We start from the raw sequence: 17,630 nt of genomic DNA, 5'->3' as shown, positions 1-17,630 counted from the left end.
AAGCCATCCCGGATGTAGAACACCTGCCAATAATATAAGGCATGGTTCTGAAAAAGCCTCTCATTCCTGTTAAACTTTTCTCTCTCTCTCTCTCTCTCTCTCTCTCTCTCTCTCTCTCTCTCTCTCTCTCTCTCTCTCTCTCTCTCTCTCTCTGTCTCTCTCTCTCTCTCTCTTCCTCTCCCTCAGTCATTTACTCCTGACTGACTAACATTTTGTACGGTGAGTCTATCTTTAATAATTTATAAAATTTCTCACTAAGCCTCTGCCATTCGAACTTTCACCTCTGACCTGAATGTGAATGCGCATGTCAGCCCCAGTTTCCGCAGCTACTCCGAGAGCATAGCAGTAAAGCCAGGTCGCTCTATGAGCCTTGCTGTGGTCCGCCCTTCAGATGGGGTCTGCACTTTATTTGCTGGAAGGTTTCTACAGCAGATGGCAGATGTTAGCAGGCAGACAAGCTAGCACACAACCCCAAAGCCCAGAGCGTGCTGCGCCAGGCGCGCGCACCCTTGCCAATACCAACCCCAGAAGTGCTGCAGGGTGATGGAGGGAGTGTGCTCTGAGGGGCCAGCGCTGCTCCGAAGCCCCGCTAATGTCTCTGTGTGGCCATGCTGTATTTTCAGCTTGTCATCATGGCTGGGACAGTGCTGCTTGCCTACTACTTCGAATGCACTGACACTTTTCAGGTGCATATCCAAGGATTCTTCTGTCAGGACGGAGACTTAATGAAGCCTTACCCAGGGACGGAGGAAGAAAGTTTCATCACCCCTCTGGTGCTCTATTGCGTGCTGGCTGCCACTCCAACTGCTATTGTAAGTACAGAACAAGAGTTCTTTGTTGTCTGGCACCTGAAAAATGTTTCCTGTCTGCCTTTTCTCCTCTTTCCTGTCCTCCTGGGTCTCACCAGCGGGTAGCCTAATCAACGCTCTCCTGTTTCAGCTGGAGAAGACTGAGTAGAACTCTTCATAAAAACAACAAAATTAAATTGATCTTGCCTTTCTTTCATAGATGGATTTTTTTATTTTATTTTTTATTTTATTTTTGCTTTTCAGTGTCAGGGTTTTTGAAGCTGTGTTTTTTAAAAGTATGTGTGAATGTCAGAAATCAACAGACATAGTTAGCTGGCCTCTTTAAGAATAGCTACTGTACTCTCAGAAAAAGTAGGCTGAGAGTTAGTTGTGTGTATTCAGGAGTTGACTGTTAGGATGGCATTGCCATAGAGACTCAGATCAGAGCGGAGCAGAACCCTCCAGCTGCTACCTCCTGCTGCTACCGCTGAACTGCAGAGGCCAGAGAGGAGCAAAATTACTTGACCCAAAATGTGCTGTCCCTGCTTCTGTCCAAGTCACATCCCAGTGAGCTCAGCTGCAACCTTGCCTTCATTTATTTCACTGTCTCTCCTTTGAGGTCGAAAATTGGACGGACAGCCCTGTAGGGAGACTGCTTCGAGAGCATAAAGCTTGCAGATTCCTGTTAGGCAGTCCAGTGACTTAACACTTAGACACTCTCATTTTATGAGAGTGTTAAAATAAACACTCGTGTGTCTGAACACATTGCTGTCACCAGGGCAGATTCATCCGGGCGTAATTTCAGTTCCGGCTCTGTCCTTCCCTTCTAATCGCTTTCTAATAAAACCCCATTCTTCCCACTCCACCTCTGACATGCCTTCTGCTCTCTTTCAGACCGGGCCTTCATTAAAAATACTAACTGGTTTACTGAAGAATACGGTGATTGCTCAGACATTCAGTTCAAAAGCTATTCTCGGTGGCAAGGCTTCTCTTATGATGAAAATTGACTGTAATTTTGAGGCTATAGAAAAATTGAATCACCACACTCTAAGTCTATTCAGATCATTTGATCCATCCCCAGCAGAGCTCCCCTTAGCTACTAAGACATCAGGAGAAATGAGAGCGATACTGATGAGATGCAACACGATGCATCCGGGTAGTTAGAAACAGTAGGTCTGCAGAGCAGCGGATCTGGCTCATATCCTGGCGGGGTGACTCATCTCACTGATTCCTTCTAGACAAGGCAAGGTTGTCACTGGGTCTAGAAGTGACTTCCTAAAGTTCCTGGCATGCCCGTAGTGTCCAGGAGTAAAGAACCTAGCAGGGAATTATCCTCCACCGCTTTGACATCACAGGACAAATGTCCTCATCTGAGAATTATGACATTCCATTGAGAATCCCTGAGAATGGCCTCTTCTAAAGGGATGGGAACTGGACATAACTTCTATGTCTCCTTTCCCTTATCCTTATCCTCAGCCCTAGGAAGAAAAAGAAAGCATAGAGAGAAGACACTTCTATGTGCCTCACAAGGCAGAAAACTCTAATCCCCAGGTAAAACAAGGAAACAGGTTAAGCTCTGTCTAGAATGTACTGGTGGTGGTTCTACCTGAGGCAGTCTGGAACTGCGAGTGTGCCATAAGCACATCATGATATCATGTTCTTATGTGTTCAGACACGAATTGCTGAGTGACCCATTGAGTTACTAATACATATTTTTCCTTTTTTCCTAGTCTCATTATCATTCTCTTTATTTTCCTATAACTATTTTGTATTTATAGAGATTTTGCCCATTAAAAAAACTAAGACTAGTAGAAACATTAATAAAGATGAGCAGAAAATTTGAATCAAAGAAACAGTATAATTGCCGAATAAAATCAAAAGCAAATTCTTCAAAATGTTAAGTGCACATGAAAGTGGAAGAGAGAATATGGGAAAATATTGGGGAGATAACAAGGCCCAGGTAAGGAAAAGCAAGGAAGGATTAATGTGACCAAGACACAATAACATTTATGTATGAAAATTTCATCATGAAAAACATTATTTTGTATAACTAAAAAAAGAAACCATTTTATAATGATGTCTACTCTGCAGATGTTGCCTAGGTGAGCCTCATAGCATCCCAGTGAGGCAGAACGGAGTATTCCAATGAACATAAAAATCATGGCCAACAGCCTCCTTCATCTTTCAGTTGGGAACACCAGACACGGTTTGGCTAAATGATGCCCTGAAGGTTCCATTTTTATATAAACAGATGGACAGGGATCTGCCCACTGGGTTCCATTGTTGCCCTCCTTTTAAAATTGGGGGCATGGCTGGGAACCAGGGATGCTCACAACTGGTGGGCTAATGGCAGGGAGCAATACAGTCCTCAACCCTGTTGGTCAGCAGCTATATTCCCTCAAGACCCCAGTCTGTGATCAGTGGCAGGCCAGATAGCCTCTGAGCTCTGAGAAGGAGCTGTGTTCACGTCTGCGCAGTGAGGTAGGACTTGGCCATGTGAGATCTCAGCATCTCTGAGTCCTAGTGCCTCCTTCAGCACACACACCTGCTCAGAGCTCCCAGCATTCACTGTCTCCCTCAGACTGAGGCCCCAAATAACTGTGTGACTTCTAGCTGCTTGTGGGTTCAGTTTTCTCTTCTCTACACTTTTTAAAGGGATCATGCTCAACGATTTCCAAGACCTTCTAGTTCTCAGATTTGATGAGAACACAAAAAGGACCATTTTTTAAAGTTAGATATTTATTAGATGGGTTATGGAGAGGAAGGAAAAGGGGGGAAAGGGGAGGAGAGAGAGAGAGAGAGAGAGAGAGAGAGAGAGAGAGAGACTCTCCAAGAGAGAGAACAGGAAGAGAGCAAAAAGGACCATTTTGATGGAAGTTTCTGCATGTTAGATTCCTTTCTGGATTCACTTGTGTGTGCCACGTGTGCCACAGGGGTGCACAACTTATCAGTTTCTCCTTAAAAGAATTCCCCATGCTCCATGGGGTATAATGAAGGCAAGACCACTTTTCAGTGATGTACATAGTAACTAGTAGTAAGTTTCAGAAAAATTACCTCTACCTGGACCTGGATTGTCCTTGGCTTTTTTTTCCTTTCCTTTCCTTCCTTCCTTCCTTCCTTCCTTCCTTCCTTCCTTCCTTCCTTCCTTCCTTCCTTCCTTTCTTTCTTTCTTTCTTTCTTTCTTTCTTTCTTTCTTTCTCATCTCTAAGCACAGTGACCCTGGCTGAACTGACCACCACACTCCTGTGTCTCCACAGATGAGCATTCACAACCCCATCCCCAGTTGCAGATGCACAGGGGAGAGCTGAGGGAAAAGACAGGGCCATTTGACCTGTAAACTCTCTGTTTCCCCTTTTATGCTTTCCTGTCAGAAAATATCAACCTCATATTGAGACAAGGCCACTTGGGATAAACTGCACGGGGCCAAAGCCATTGCTGTCACATATCCTTAGGAAAAGTTGAAGCTTGGAGAATTTATTGTGTCCAGAACTGTTTAGCCCCCAGTCATAACCCATACTTCAAAGAAGCCTGCAGGGTTTGTTCTGACTACCTGGACAGCTTGGCTAACGAACTGCTCCCTTGGGCCTTCTGGATAAACTCCGACTCCGAGGCGAAGGAGAGAGCCAGGGAGCCTGTTGGATAAGAGGATTTACTGGGCAGCGAATCTGATTTACCCTTATTTCATCTCAGTCCCGGTGGCACAAGGCATGAGAAGATAGCTATTAAACCTTTCTCTTGGCCTCACAATGAAGTGACTGGGGAGTATTTAGCATTGAAGCAGCCCAGCATTTGACTCCCTGCCCAAGAGAACGGAAATCGCTCACAGTTTGGTATCCAAGTGCGAGCCGCGGGCACACAGACACATGCGCGGGCGACTCAGGAGCAGTTTCCTCAGAAAGGAAAGGCCAGCGCAGTTCGAAAGAAAGGCTGGACTTGCAAATTTTCATTTGAGCATTTGTGCGAGCTCTTTGCATTCAATGTAAAAGGACATTGCAAGCCACAGAGTGGTCTCTCAGTGCAGAGCCGGTTGGCTGCCTGACAGGACCCCAGCTGCTGAAGAAGCAAAGGAAACATTGTCTACCTTGCACTCCCTCAGAATCTTCCTCTTCCGGGTTCTGCACTATCTCCTCCATTGAAACTCTTGGACATTTTCTAAGTTACATTCTATCCCTCTGTACCTCATCACATGACTTCTTCAGACAGAAAGTCCTTTTGCCAAACTATTATACTCTATCTTTACAATCTACACTTTCTTCTGGGGTGAACATATGGATGACCCAATTAAATTTATGAATTGGAAAAAAATTAAAAATTAATTTCCACATTTTTGTTCAGACTACATATTAGTGATCCGAATTTCCCTTAGGAGTGTTTGCTCATTGCACTATTTCCAGTTATTCTAAGCTTAAAGGTATATTATTGTTGTTTGTGAGGGTCTTTTGTTTGTTTGTTTTGTTTTGTTTCTTCTTTTGAGACAGTGTTTCTTTGTGTAATAGCCCTGGCTGTCCTGGAACTAGTGTAGAAGACCAGGCTGACCTCGAACTCACAGAGATCTGCCTGCCCTTGACTCCCAAATGCTGAAATTAAAGGTGAACACCACCACTTTCAGCATTTTTTGTTTAAAGAATATTGTTTTCCTAAAAATAGGGGCTGATTAAGTTACTTGAAGATTACAGTTGGGTTTACTTTTTTATTGAGAATGAGATTTGATAAAATTATTTTAGGTTTCCATTGCTCTTGTTCAGCAAAACAAAAGGTATTCGTGAGTTCTATGTTTTTAGGAATATATGGTCCCACCTTTCTACAACTATAGTCTCAACTAAGATAGCTTTCAGAGTGGGTGGAGCTGACTGCTGGATGAGACCAGAAGGCAATCTCTAGTGTTATCACAGGCACAAGATGGTTTTCCAAACGCTGTCATACATATGGCCTTTCCTATGTATGCTGCTAAAGGACATTGGGAGCGTCCAGTGGTGGTATCTATTATTTATATCTATGTATGATAAAGCAAAAGTCAATAATTCTTGAGAAAACTAGAGTTCTGCTAGTAAAGGAAGCAGAACCTCTTGGCATATGTAGAGTTCATCGATAGCACTCGTCATGAAAGATAAAAGCCCAGAATAAAGGAGGCTCTCATAGTGCAGGCAGCAGAATCTATTTTTTTTCTCATTTATTGGGTCACTTTTAAAATCTACAATGGTTTGGATGCTCGTGATTGTGGAAGTCTTCCAGGTAGAATATCAATTATTAGCTCTGATAGTAACTGAAGGTGCTGTGTGACCTGCCATGGGGGAAGAGACATCTGTAGTCATCACACCCAGGTGTAAAGCCTAGGAACCACAATAATAAGCAGTGTGAAAGGAGTACTCAAGTCAAGCAGTGGCACTAACATCTAGCAGACAGTCAACAGCCATTTCATTGGACGTAAGGCCGGCTCTATAGGGCAAATCATGCCTAATAGGTATACTTAGCAAACTTACCTTAGCTGATAAGGTCATAGACCCTAAGAGAGAACATCTGCCAGTCTTCTAAACTAGTATAATCTCTAATTACATTGTAAATAAGTATCATCATACCCACAGACAAATGTAGTTCTCACCCCTCATCTTTTTGGTAGCAGATAGAAACCCTCACAGAAATCCAACACTGGTCAAAGGCAGTGAACAACTAACTGCGGGGTGCCCAGACCCAGCAGATACAACTGCAACACTAACTGTACATCTAAAGCACAAAGAACAACATGGAGAAAGAGACAGAGAGATTGTGAGGGACAGAGGACTGCGATGTCTGCTACCTGATAGCATCTTCCATACATGATAGGCAAAGTGCACCCAGGAGATTCCAACAATGTGACTGTCTACACAAGACCTGAATAAAGACGATACATGCTGACATGCCTGTGTGGGTGGGGGAAATCTCACAAAGCCGTGTCCCTAATGAAGAGCTACAAACAATTTGATGATTGATATAAGAGAGAGAATTAGTCTTCCTCAGAGAGAAGCCCCTTAATTGGTTATCTAATACTAAGTGGTCATCCCTAAGTATTTATACTGATAAGCAAAACGAAAAGGACTCAGGAGACCCATTTCACAGGAAGTGCAGATGTAGCAGGAAGTGAAAGGGGAAAAAATGATGCCACATACAAATGAAAACCAAAATGGAACAGGTGCACCAGGTACACATTATATCCCAAATTGGGGGCTGGAGAATATTTCACACACTTGGTAACAACCGTGCGTCCCTAATCTAAAAAGTTTGAAATCCCTCCAAATCTTTTGAGAACCAGTGCTTTTAAAGACTTCAAGTTTGGGGGCATATCAGCGTTTGAATTTTTGCATACTCAGTCTGTAGCCATATTGAAGCAAAAAATTATCTTTAAACCATAATATGTTAAAAAAAAACCACAAAGGAGATCATTATACAATAGCAAGAGGGCTCATTCAGCAAGGACACATTTACAAATACTGAGCACTGCAGCACGTAAATACATAAAGCAAATATTAACAGATCTGAAGAAAGGTTTCGATGGTATAAATAGCAGGCGATTTTAGCACCCCCACCTCACGTTGTAGACAGATACTGAGAAATAAGACCAGTAGGAAAACATGACTTTGATCAAACCCAAATTAACCTAACAGACCCATAGAGGAGGTTCTATTTTATAGCCTCAGAATACACATTCTCTAACGTGCATGGAACATTGTCTAGGCCACAAAACAGTTCATAGTACTTAAGACTGAAATCATAGCTAGTCTTTTTTATTAACACAGTCATATACATCTACATGAGAAAAATCAGAAAATTCACAAGTACGTATGAACTAAGCAGCATGGTCCAAAACAACAACCTGGTTAATGAAAAAAATCAGAGAATATGGTTTTATTTCCTGAGGCCTTGAGGAACTGTTTACTGGGCAAAATGACACCCTAACTTTGAACCACCAGCACCTGTGTCAAAACTTTGTGTGCTTCTATCTGTAAGCCCTACTCGGGTGGCAGGCAGAGATAGGGAATCACTGGAGGTCACTGGATAGCCAGTCCAGCCAATCCGGAAGCTCCAGGGTCAGTGGAAAAACACTGTTTGAAAAATAAGGTATAACAGAATACACTAGACTATCAGCCTAACGGAGAAAGGATGCTTTGGGGTTCACAGTTCCATAAGGATACAGTCCTTTATGGTAAGACGAACAAAGCAGAGGAGTTTGAAGCAGCTGGCACAATTGCACCCACAGTCAGGAAATAGAGTAATAACAGAGAGTAGGGCCAGGCTAGAAAGTCTCAAAAGTCTCTTGCCAGTGAACAACTTCTTCCAGCAAATTCTGCATATCCAAAAAGTCCTTTTCAAATAACAGCAGCTGGGTCCAAAGATTCAAACCGCGGACCCCACGGTGACTATTTCCCATTCAAGCCAAAGCATCCCAGCCCTGGTCCCCATTTGCTGATAACTAAGGCACTGTTCATAGAAAAAAAAGAAGAATTTTGAAAAGAAAAAGACTCAACTGCATTCTTGTAGATGGTAAATTGTAAACACCAGAGAGGACATAGTGTTAACTTGGTTGCAATAAGGAAGGAGATATTTATAGCTGAATGTTGCCATCTGAGGCATTCAGCTGTGAAATGTTATAATTATCATTGAAAATAGAAATAATCTCCTTAGAATTGTATATCTCTGTCTGATGTTATAAAAAAAACTAAAATAAAAGAAAAGAAAAATAAGGTGGACAGTGATTGAGGAGGACACAGGAAGATGAGCTCTGGCATCTGCTTGCACACATACATGCAAAAATAAAAGCCAGAAATGCTGGAAAGCAACCTGCCAAAACATATGGAATGAAACCATTGCAATTCTAAGAGTGAATTTTATAGCTATCAGCATCTACACAGCAGAAGGAAAGATATCAAATAAAACATTATGTTATGGCTCAAGAAATTAGGAAACTACATATAAAGGACATAATAAGAAATAAATGAAAGAAACATTAGAAAATAATAGAAAAATCAATAAAGCTTAAGATTAGTTTTGTATGCAAAGATAAAGAAGATTTACGAGACTTTGGTTCTGTTTTTAAAAAGGAAAAAAGGGAGAAGACCCCAAAATTCAGAAAAGGAGACACTAAAAAAATGCTATAATAGAAAGACAAAGACAATTAAGAGACTATCCGGAACAGCTATAAGCCAACAAATTATATAACCTAAAAGGAATGGCTGTATTTGTTAACACATACAACCCTTCAAAATAGAATCATGAAGAAATAAAAAACATAGATAAACAACTAATAAAAAATGAGATTGAGTCAATAACAAAAATTCTATCAGTAAACAATCAAGCATTGAATGCCTTCTCTGCTGATTTCCCCCAAATGTGAAAAGAAGAATGAGTGTCAGTTGTTAAGACTATTCCAAGAAAGAGAACAACATACTTGCAATCCTTTTTTGTCTGAGGCCATTGCTGCTGATGAACAAAGGTGTGAAAATCCTCAACAAGATCTTATCAGCTTGAGTTGAGTGATACATAGCTCCAGATGTTCAGATAACCTGAAGTAACCACAGATGCCAGGAAAGTAAAAGGGACAATGATGGGGGCTAGGGAGGTGAGTAGCAGGATAGGAGAGATAGGAAAAGGGAAGTGGGAAAACCTGGGAGCTTTAACTGGCTAGTGGTGGAGGGGTAACTGCAGAAGGAAAGGGAGGGAGGAAGGCAGATAACACTCGGTATGTTTGAAAATGGCTTAGGGAATCATATTATTTTATATTTACATAAAACTACATATAATACATAAAAATATGGCAGTGTGGCCTTTGGGCTGACAATGCTCCCCACCTAAACCATAGGCTCTCTTTAAAAATGATCAGAACCAAGCTGTTGGTCATGGTAGTCCAAGAAACTCCCAACAAAATATAGGCTATTGCTGTTTCCCTTGGTTGCTTCTTAGAGGTTAAAGGTAAAACTACTGTTGAAGAGGACTACTGAGAACTCAAGAACAATGGCAATGGGTTTCTGATCCTACTGCACGTACTGGCTTTGTAGGAGCCTAGGCAGTTTGGATGCTCACCTTACTAGATCTGGATGGAGGTGGGGGTTCCTTGGACTTCCCAAGGGCAGGGAACCCTGATTGCTCTTCGGGCTGAGGAGGGAGGGGGACTTGACTGGGGGAGGGGGAGGGAAATGGGAGGCGGTGGCGGGGAAGAGACAGAAATCTTTAATAAATAAATAAATTTTAAAAAAAAGAGTTGAAAGATTCAAGCTTGATAGAACACGAAAGTCTCCTTCCTGAAGTCTTGCTTTTTAAGTACCAGAAGGCACTGTGCAAGCTGCCAAGGGAGGGGAGCAGTCAGCAACCCTGCCAGCTGTGACACCCAAGAACCACAATAACCAAAATATCTCTAAAGGTGCAATAGTGGCATTTACATCTTGGCAATAACCACAGGTGTCTAATTGGACTTAAGTACAACTCTGCACAAGGAAAATCATACCTGGCACTAAAAACATAGAAAACTACTTGGAGCTAGTGAGGTTGGAGATCTTGAGGAAGAACCTATTGTCACCGCTTTACAGAATAATCCCTAACTGCATCTTAAATGAGAGACATATATGTAATAATAATAATCAAAGAAAATGGGTCATGAATTTGAGAGGGAATAAAGATGTGGGACATGATAGGAATGGAGAAGTGATGTAATTATATTTTATTTAATTATTTTAGATTTGAAATGATCCCCCTTGTGATAAAGTAAAATTCATGCCCAAGAATATCAGGATGGTCCAATATATGCAAATCAGTAAACATAATACAACACATTAATGGAATGAAAGACAAAAATCACAATTGATTTATGAGATATAAAGTGTTTAACAATATTTAGTATTCTTTATTTATAAAATGCCCAGTGAGTTGCCTGAATATCATAAAAATAATATATAATATATTCTTGCTGAACAGGAAAAGGCAGACAGCCTTTACTCCAGAACCAGAAGAGAAAGAGGCAGCATAGTTCTTCTGCTCAGCATAGTGTTCTAACTAGCGTCATTATGTAACAAAAAGAATTAAAAGGTGTCCAAACTAGAAATGAAGAAATTATATTATGCCTCTTTGCCAACAACATGGTCTTCTATTCCAAAGACCCACATGATGCCACCCAAGATTGTGACATTAGAGCAATTCAATATAGCAAAGGTATGTAAATTTATCATATGGAAGCCAGTGGCATTTCTACACACTGACTGAAAGCTCTCTGAAAAATGAATCAAGAAAGCTATGTACGATAGTTGCAAAATTTTAAAATAATAATAAAATTAAGGTCAGAACAGTGTTTTCTGGACATGATCACTAAATGTTCATGAACTCACAGCAGCTGAGCAGCTATGGCAGTTGATAGCTGCTGGGAGAGTAAAGGTCAGTTCTTCAAACATTAAAAGAAATTGAAGAGGGCAAAATACTTGTGAGAGTTTCCCGAGACTGACCATGCTCAAGTGCATGGCACCACATCTATACACACGTGGACATCACTGACAGGATTCAGTAGGTTAGTTCAAAAAATAAAAGGAAGATTGAAGAGATGGCTTAAAAGTAAAGGGCGCTTGCTGCTCTTCCAGAGTTCCCAGTTTTGATTTACAGCACCCACACAATAGCTCACAATTATCTGCAACTCCAGTTCCAGGAATCTGATAGCTTTTCTGAGCTCCCAAGGCTCCCCATGCACAAGGTGCATAAACATGCAAACAGGCAAATGGTGTTGGGGAGAGTGGAACTCTATCACAAAAGAATGAAATTGGACTTTAGGCTCATAATTTATGGAATAATAAACACAGAACATATTAAAGACTTAATACAAAACCCTATAATTATGAAACTACTAGAAGAAAAAAACTTGATGAGAAAGGTCTTGTTGATGGTGTCTTAGGTATGACCCCAAAAGCACAGTCAATGAAAGAAATGTGAAGAAATAGAATTACAAACTAAAATGATTCTGCCTATCAAAGGCAATAATTGTCACAGAAAGAAATGTTCATACACAAAGTGGAAGAAAATATGTGAAGCTATACATTTGGTATGTAATTCATACTAAAATAGATAATAAACTCAATAGTTCTTTGATTAGAAGCCATCAGACCACCTGAATGAATCACATGCAAAGTTTCCAACATCATCACTCATCATGGAAGTACAAATGACAGTATGAGATATTGGCTCACCAAAACACAGAACAGAATGATTTTCAGGGTGGTTAGAGAGAAGGGCTTCAGGATATATTGGTCAAATGATTAAATTTTTGAGTTAACTAGGTACGTTCCATAAAACTAGAGCAGGGTACTACAAACATGTTGTGATCTTGAGACATGCTGAGTGGATGCTAAATACTTACACCTCCAAAGTGGCGACTGTGTGTGGTAAGACATATGTTAATTACCTAGCTAGAGTCACACGTTGTACAATATAAATGCACTTTAGAGAGTCTTGTTGGACATGATAAATGCATATAATTTTATCTGTCAGTAGCTTCAATCTGTTGAATAATGCATCAAGAAAGATAAAACACAAAAAATGATCACCATGTTGCAATAAGGTTTACATATTTGCATTTGAGCTTTGTATGTGGAAGATCTCTAACCATATATTGCAGCTGCTGTCATGACTTAAAGTACACTTACTTCTGTATCAAAGGTCTTAGTCGCTTAGGATTGTGGCTAGAAGAACTAGAGGATGAAAATCACTAATGGAATTTATCTACACTTTATTCTTGCCAAAGCCAGTTTGGCCTTGACCACTTCTCACTGGAGGACACTCTTAATTTGCCGTGATTGATGTGTATTTTGTTAGCCAACAATCAGAGAGGTCTAAACAAGTAAGACAGCCAACACTGAACACATGGAGACTCCCACGTGCTCCAGATGCTCTTTGTAGAGATGATGGATTGAGACAGGGTGGTCCAGCAGAAGTACAGATGGAGGGACCAATGCACTGCCAAAGCCAGAGCCGTAAATCTGCCATTATGAGCAAATGGCATCAATGGTGAGCTGCAAGCTTGGCAGAAAGCAGAGCCATCTTTTACCTTCACAGCCCTGCATCCTCCAGGCAGACTCACCCGCCCTCCACAAACACCCACGAGAACAGAAGACCCAGTGAATGGAGAAATAGTAAAAGACATGTGGTGAGGGAGATGACTGTCCATAAAGTCCATTCATTGTTGAAGGAACTGGATTGCTCATCAACAACTTGATGCCCATCAAAGTTTTACAAAAAGCCAAGTATATGTCACTCCATTTTGACTATAAAATGACCCCTTGACCCCTTCTTCTCTCTTTTAGTACTTAGGCATGCACTTAGTATATTCCAGACATTGCCAGTATCTGGATATAAATATCTAATTTGCATTTTCTATTTTTATTGATTTTTATTGAGCATACAAAATAATGGGCTTCATTGCAAATACATAAATAAAATATACCCTTGTTTCATTTATTTCTCTCTTATGTTCCATACCTCCTTTGTGATTTGAATGTTGGTAGCAATGTTATTTTTGTATCAGTTTCACATTCTTCAATTTTTTCAATTCTATTTATTTAGTGTGTGTGTATGTGTGTGTGTGTTTGCAAGCACACATGCACATGCCACAATACATGTATGAAAAAGTTTGAATACAATGTATGAGAATCGATCCTTTCCTTCTATCATGTAGGTCCCAGGTCATTGATGACTGAACTCTGGTCATTAGGCTTGAGGAATGAAACTAGTGATAATTATTTTAAGCAAAATAAGTCAGACTCAGAAATATATAGTTCAGGTTTTACTCTCATTTACTCTAAGATTATGCACAAATACAAACATATGATATATATTTCACTTACGTATTAATAAATGTTGTAAATATAAGAATTAGCAGAGTCTCTTAGCTAGGAAGTACATTTTACACTAAAGTCTCAAACCTGGGTTATCTAGAGGAGGGAAGTCCTTTCTTCCATCTTGGGTTCTCCATTTCTTAGTGCTTTCCCAGTAGACTATGCTTCTCCTGGAATCTGCTTCTCCAGTGACTTAGTTAAGTGCTTTATTGTAATAGTGTAGTTATAGCAATAATGACTACAGTGCAGATGCTATCTAACTGTTATCAAACAACAATAGCAACTTTATTGCTATTGCTTTATTGTGGGATGCAGTCCCCACACATGTTACTTGTATGCTTTAGAGACCATTCATGGCTCTCCAGGGAGAAAAGTGTATTTATATCTAGACTAGGGATCTGAGCATGTCAACATGCTGAAGTGCCCTGTGCCTAGTATTTAATGGATGGTGGTGATTGTGAACTTTTACTCTTTGTTGTTAACTTCCATCATTAGTTGAGATACTGGGCATACTGTGAGCATAGGAGACCTCAAAGCCCATCCGCACAATGACGCACTTCTTCCAACAAGGCCACATCTATTCCAACAAGGCACACCTCCTTATAGTACCTTCCCAATGAGTTTATGGGGGCTAGTTATATTCAAACTACCACTCAATCTATAATTATTTCAAAGGTTTTTGTTCAAGAAGCAAGAGAGGGATTCAGTAATAAAGAAATAACAGCCAAACCACTTCCGTGTTGTAGAAACACACCTCAGGCAAAAAAAAAAAAAAAAACCCTTTCAAATAAGTATTTATAATGCAAATAATAATGTATGGTGAGATGTAAAATTGTGCTTTCTTGAATTATTAGCTCTCTGAATCATCCTTCATTGTTGCAATTTCCAAAGTCAGTTAAACATTTAATCCTGCCACAAGCTGTATCATAAATTGCACTGCACACTGTTATTTCAGTTTATATTTCATATGACCTTAGAGTTTAATATTTTTCCCAGAGTTGTATCTTAAATGGTCAAATATTGGTTTTTCCAATTTCATTTTAAGAATTAAATGTAGCTGGTCTGTGGTGGCGCATGCCTTTAATCTGGGGGCAGAGGCAGGTGTATCTCTAAGTTTGAGATCAGCCTGGTCTACAAGAGCTAGTTCCAGGACAGCTAGGTCTGTTACACAGAGAAATCCTGTCTCAAAAAACAAAAAATGGTTAAATGCAAGATAGTATCTATCCCACCATCTCCCCAATTGACATTTAAAAGAAATTCAATTTCCTTGGAAGTTATTTTGTGGACCTTTGCTCTATCTATAAACAAGCAATTCTCCTGCTTGACATTTCTTTAACATTCCTTCCCCAGATATTTATTGGTGAAATATCCATGTATTTCATAAAGTCAACAAGGGAATCCCTGATTGCTGAGGAGAAAACAATCCTTACAGGGGAATGCTGTTATCTGAACCCCTTACTCCGAAGGATCATCAGATTCATAGGTAAGTGCCGTAGCCCGTTGAACCGAGCACCAATGGGTAGGTACAGTGTTCTGAATTTGGTGGATATGCTTGGTCAAATAAGCTAAGATATGTGTACCATACCAGCATTCAAAACAAGGGCTCTTTGGGGATTTTCCACGAAGGGTAAGGCTAAGCCTAATCTTGGTACTATATAAAATATTTGATCCTTGAAGTAAGATGTTGTTTATTAAGTTGTTGTAAAGATTCAAATATTTGATCCTTGAAATAATGTGATGTTTATTAAATTCTTATAGAAAAATGTTTCAACTAATTTTCCCCTGCTTAGCATTTTCTTAAGATTCTCTCTGACCATGGGTTTTACAACTGATTAGGCGCAGACATACACCAAAGGGTAAGGGTCAGGTAAGGGTTGGGGGGTAAATGGGAACATCGACCAAATGAAATAGATAATTTTTTTACAAAGTTTTTCTGGCCTATAGATCTGTCCATTCAGATAATTTAACAAAGTATGGGACATCTAATCCATCAGGTTCTTGAAAAACAAATGTCTTTCCCAACTTGGAAAAGAAATGCCTTCTTTAGTGTTCTTGACAAGGAATAATAAAGGTATGTTCTATGTCCTTCCTAAAAATGCTTAAAATGCTGTAGATGACAATGGTTGTATGAGAATGTGTACATTGATGCAGATAAAAACATAAATCTTTCAGAATTCCTACATTATAAGCATTCGATAGATGATCATTTTGTCAGCAGTATAACAAGACCTTGCAAAGGTCTGCTGACAAGATCTTCCTAGGAGCCCCAATAAAATTCTGATTACTAACATTGCTGTTTCTAAAGCAAGCTATGGCACTATCTAGAAGACAGAGAACCAGCTTCATCATGTTCTCATTCTTTTTGATAAGTAATTAATACTTTTTTCTTGTTATAGTAAAGAGTTCAAGTTATAAACAAATGACCTTATCAAAGTCTAATATCAAAGTCTAATGCAATAACATTTCTAGTTGATTGGGAATGAAAAATATACTAGAGCAGGAAGCCTAAGGAAAACTTTTGTAAATGTAGCTAATTAAAATTTAACACTTAAATACTCTTAAGATGATGAATGTCCGCAAATTTAAAGGCTTTGTTTATTGCAGGAGACATGGTTGGCTCATCTGGGTATAGCCTGATCCATACGATGTTATTGCTGTCCAATTCAACTGTTCTGAACAATGATTCTTTTCAAATATATATAGAGTTAGACCAGTTACCACCAGAGTGGCTGGCTACCAAATCATGGGAAAAGAGGAGATAAGAGAATATTTTTCACAGTGAACACTGGACTAGATAGTTTATTTCATTACTTCATTTAATCCACCCACCATTACATAAAGTGTTTTATTGTTTGAAATATACAGATGAAGACTCTAAGAGAAGATAATTTGATTCAAAAATTGTATGGCTCCTCCATTTGCTCTGCTTCCTATGCATATAATTAAACAAGTTATTCAATGAAAAACATTATTCTAGTACAATTAACTGTAAACATCTTTAAAAGTCACTGGTACTGTCCCTTTGCAGAGAGAAGCCTTATCTATCTGTGGCTCACCCTACCTGGGGCAAGGCCAAAGAACAGCAATTTTAACTGGTGTTTGTCCCTCATGTAGCACTCTGTGGCTTAGATAAGTGCTTGTGGAGAAAGCCAGGAAATCCCCAACTCCCAGCAGGAACCCTCAACATGATGTGGGTCATGGAATTGCCACTTGAGACGCAACACTGGGCTACGGCATGGTTTCAAGATCAATGGAGGATCATCAGGATCCCACTAATAAGTGATGACACATTTGCCATTTGAACAAATCTATAACAAGTATTTGTGATACTGAGGGAGCTTGGAGGCCAGCATAGCCTTTGATATGCAACCACAGGTATATGAAATTGGAAACCACTATGTCCCTTCTGCCAAAAAATAAAAAAAAAATGACTCATTTTGGCAGATAGGAACTGCTTTCACAAGTTCCTGATAAATGATGGGTTTTGTCTAACCACCAAAAATCCTCCTATAGTACAGTTTGAGTCCATTTCTGGATATTTGGACTGCCTTTTGGAGTTTGGAGAATTGGAGTTTACTTTGGACTTGACAGGTTTATCATAAGCTAGTAGAGATCTGGATGCTGAAGCTTTATGTGGATGCATTCGTCCACACATTGGGCACCATTCTGTTGACCAAGGATATTTTGTTCCGCCTGGTCCCCACAGTCGTTAAGTCCCAAAGAAATCACACGGATAGCTCAGACTTCTTATTAACTCTTATAACTTATGTTAGCCCATTATTCTTGTCTATGTTAGCCATATGGCTCAGTACCTTATTCAGCAGGGCAGTCACATCTTGCTTCTTCTGTGGTTGGGTCAGGACTGCAGAGAAATGGGCTTCCTTCTTCCCAGAATTCTCCTGTTCTCATTGACCCACCTCTACTTCCTGTCTGGTTGTCCCAGCTATACTTCCTGCCTGGCTACTGGCCAATCAGCGTTTATTTAAAATTTAATTGACAGAATACA

General features: G+C 39.9%; 1 protein-coding gene across 2 annotated transcripts in view; it reads left to right on the top strand.

Annotated features, from left to right (window-relative positions):
- Plppr1 (phospholipid phosphatase related 1) overlaps nt 1-17,630 on the top strand; it is a 231,884-nt gene that overhangs the window by 191,283 nt on the left and 22,971 nt on the right. For both annotated transcript variants that reach the window (XM_075967221.1, XM_075967222.1), the window contains exons 3-4: nt 624-812; nt 14,975-15,107. In XM_075967221.1, the coding sequence (XP_075823336.1) occupies nt 624-812; nt 14,975-15,107 (322 nt within the window). The remainder of the gene's footprint in view (nt 1-623; nt 813-14,974; nt 15,108-17,630) is intronic.

This window comes from Microtus pennsylvanicus, chromosome 3 (genome assembly GCF_037038515.1).
Source record: "Microtus pennsylvanicus isolate mMicPen1 chromosome 3, mMicPen1.hap1, whole genome shotgun sequence".
NCBI lineage: Eukaryota > Metazoa > Chordata > Mammalia > Rodentia > Cricetidae > Microtus > Microtus pennsylvanicus.
Note: the sequence above shows the minus strand (reverse complement) of the source record. Positions and strands in the feature narration are given on the sequence as shown.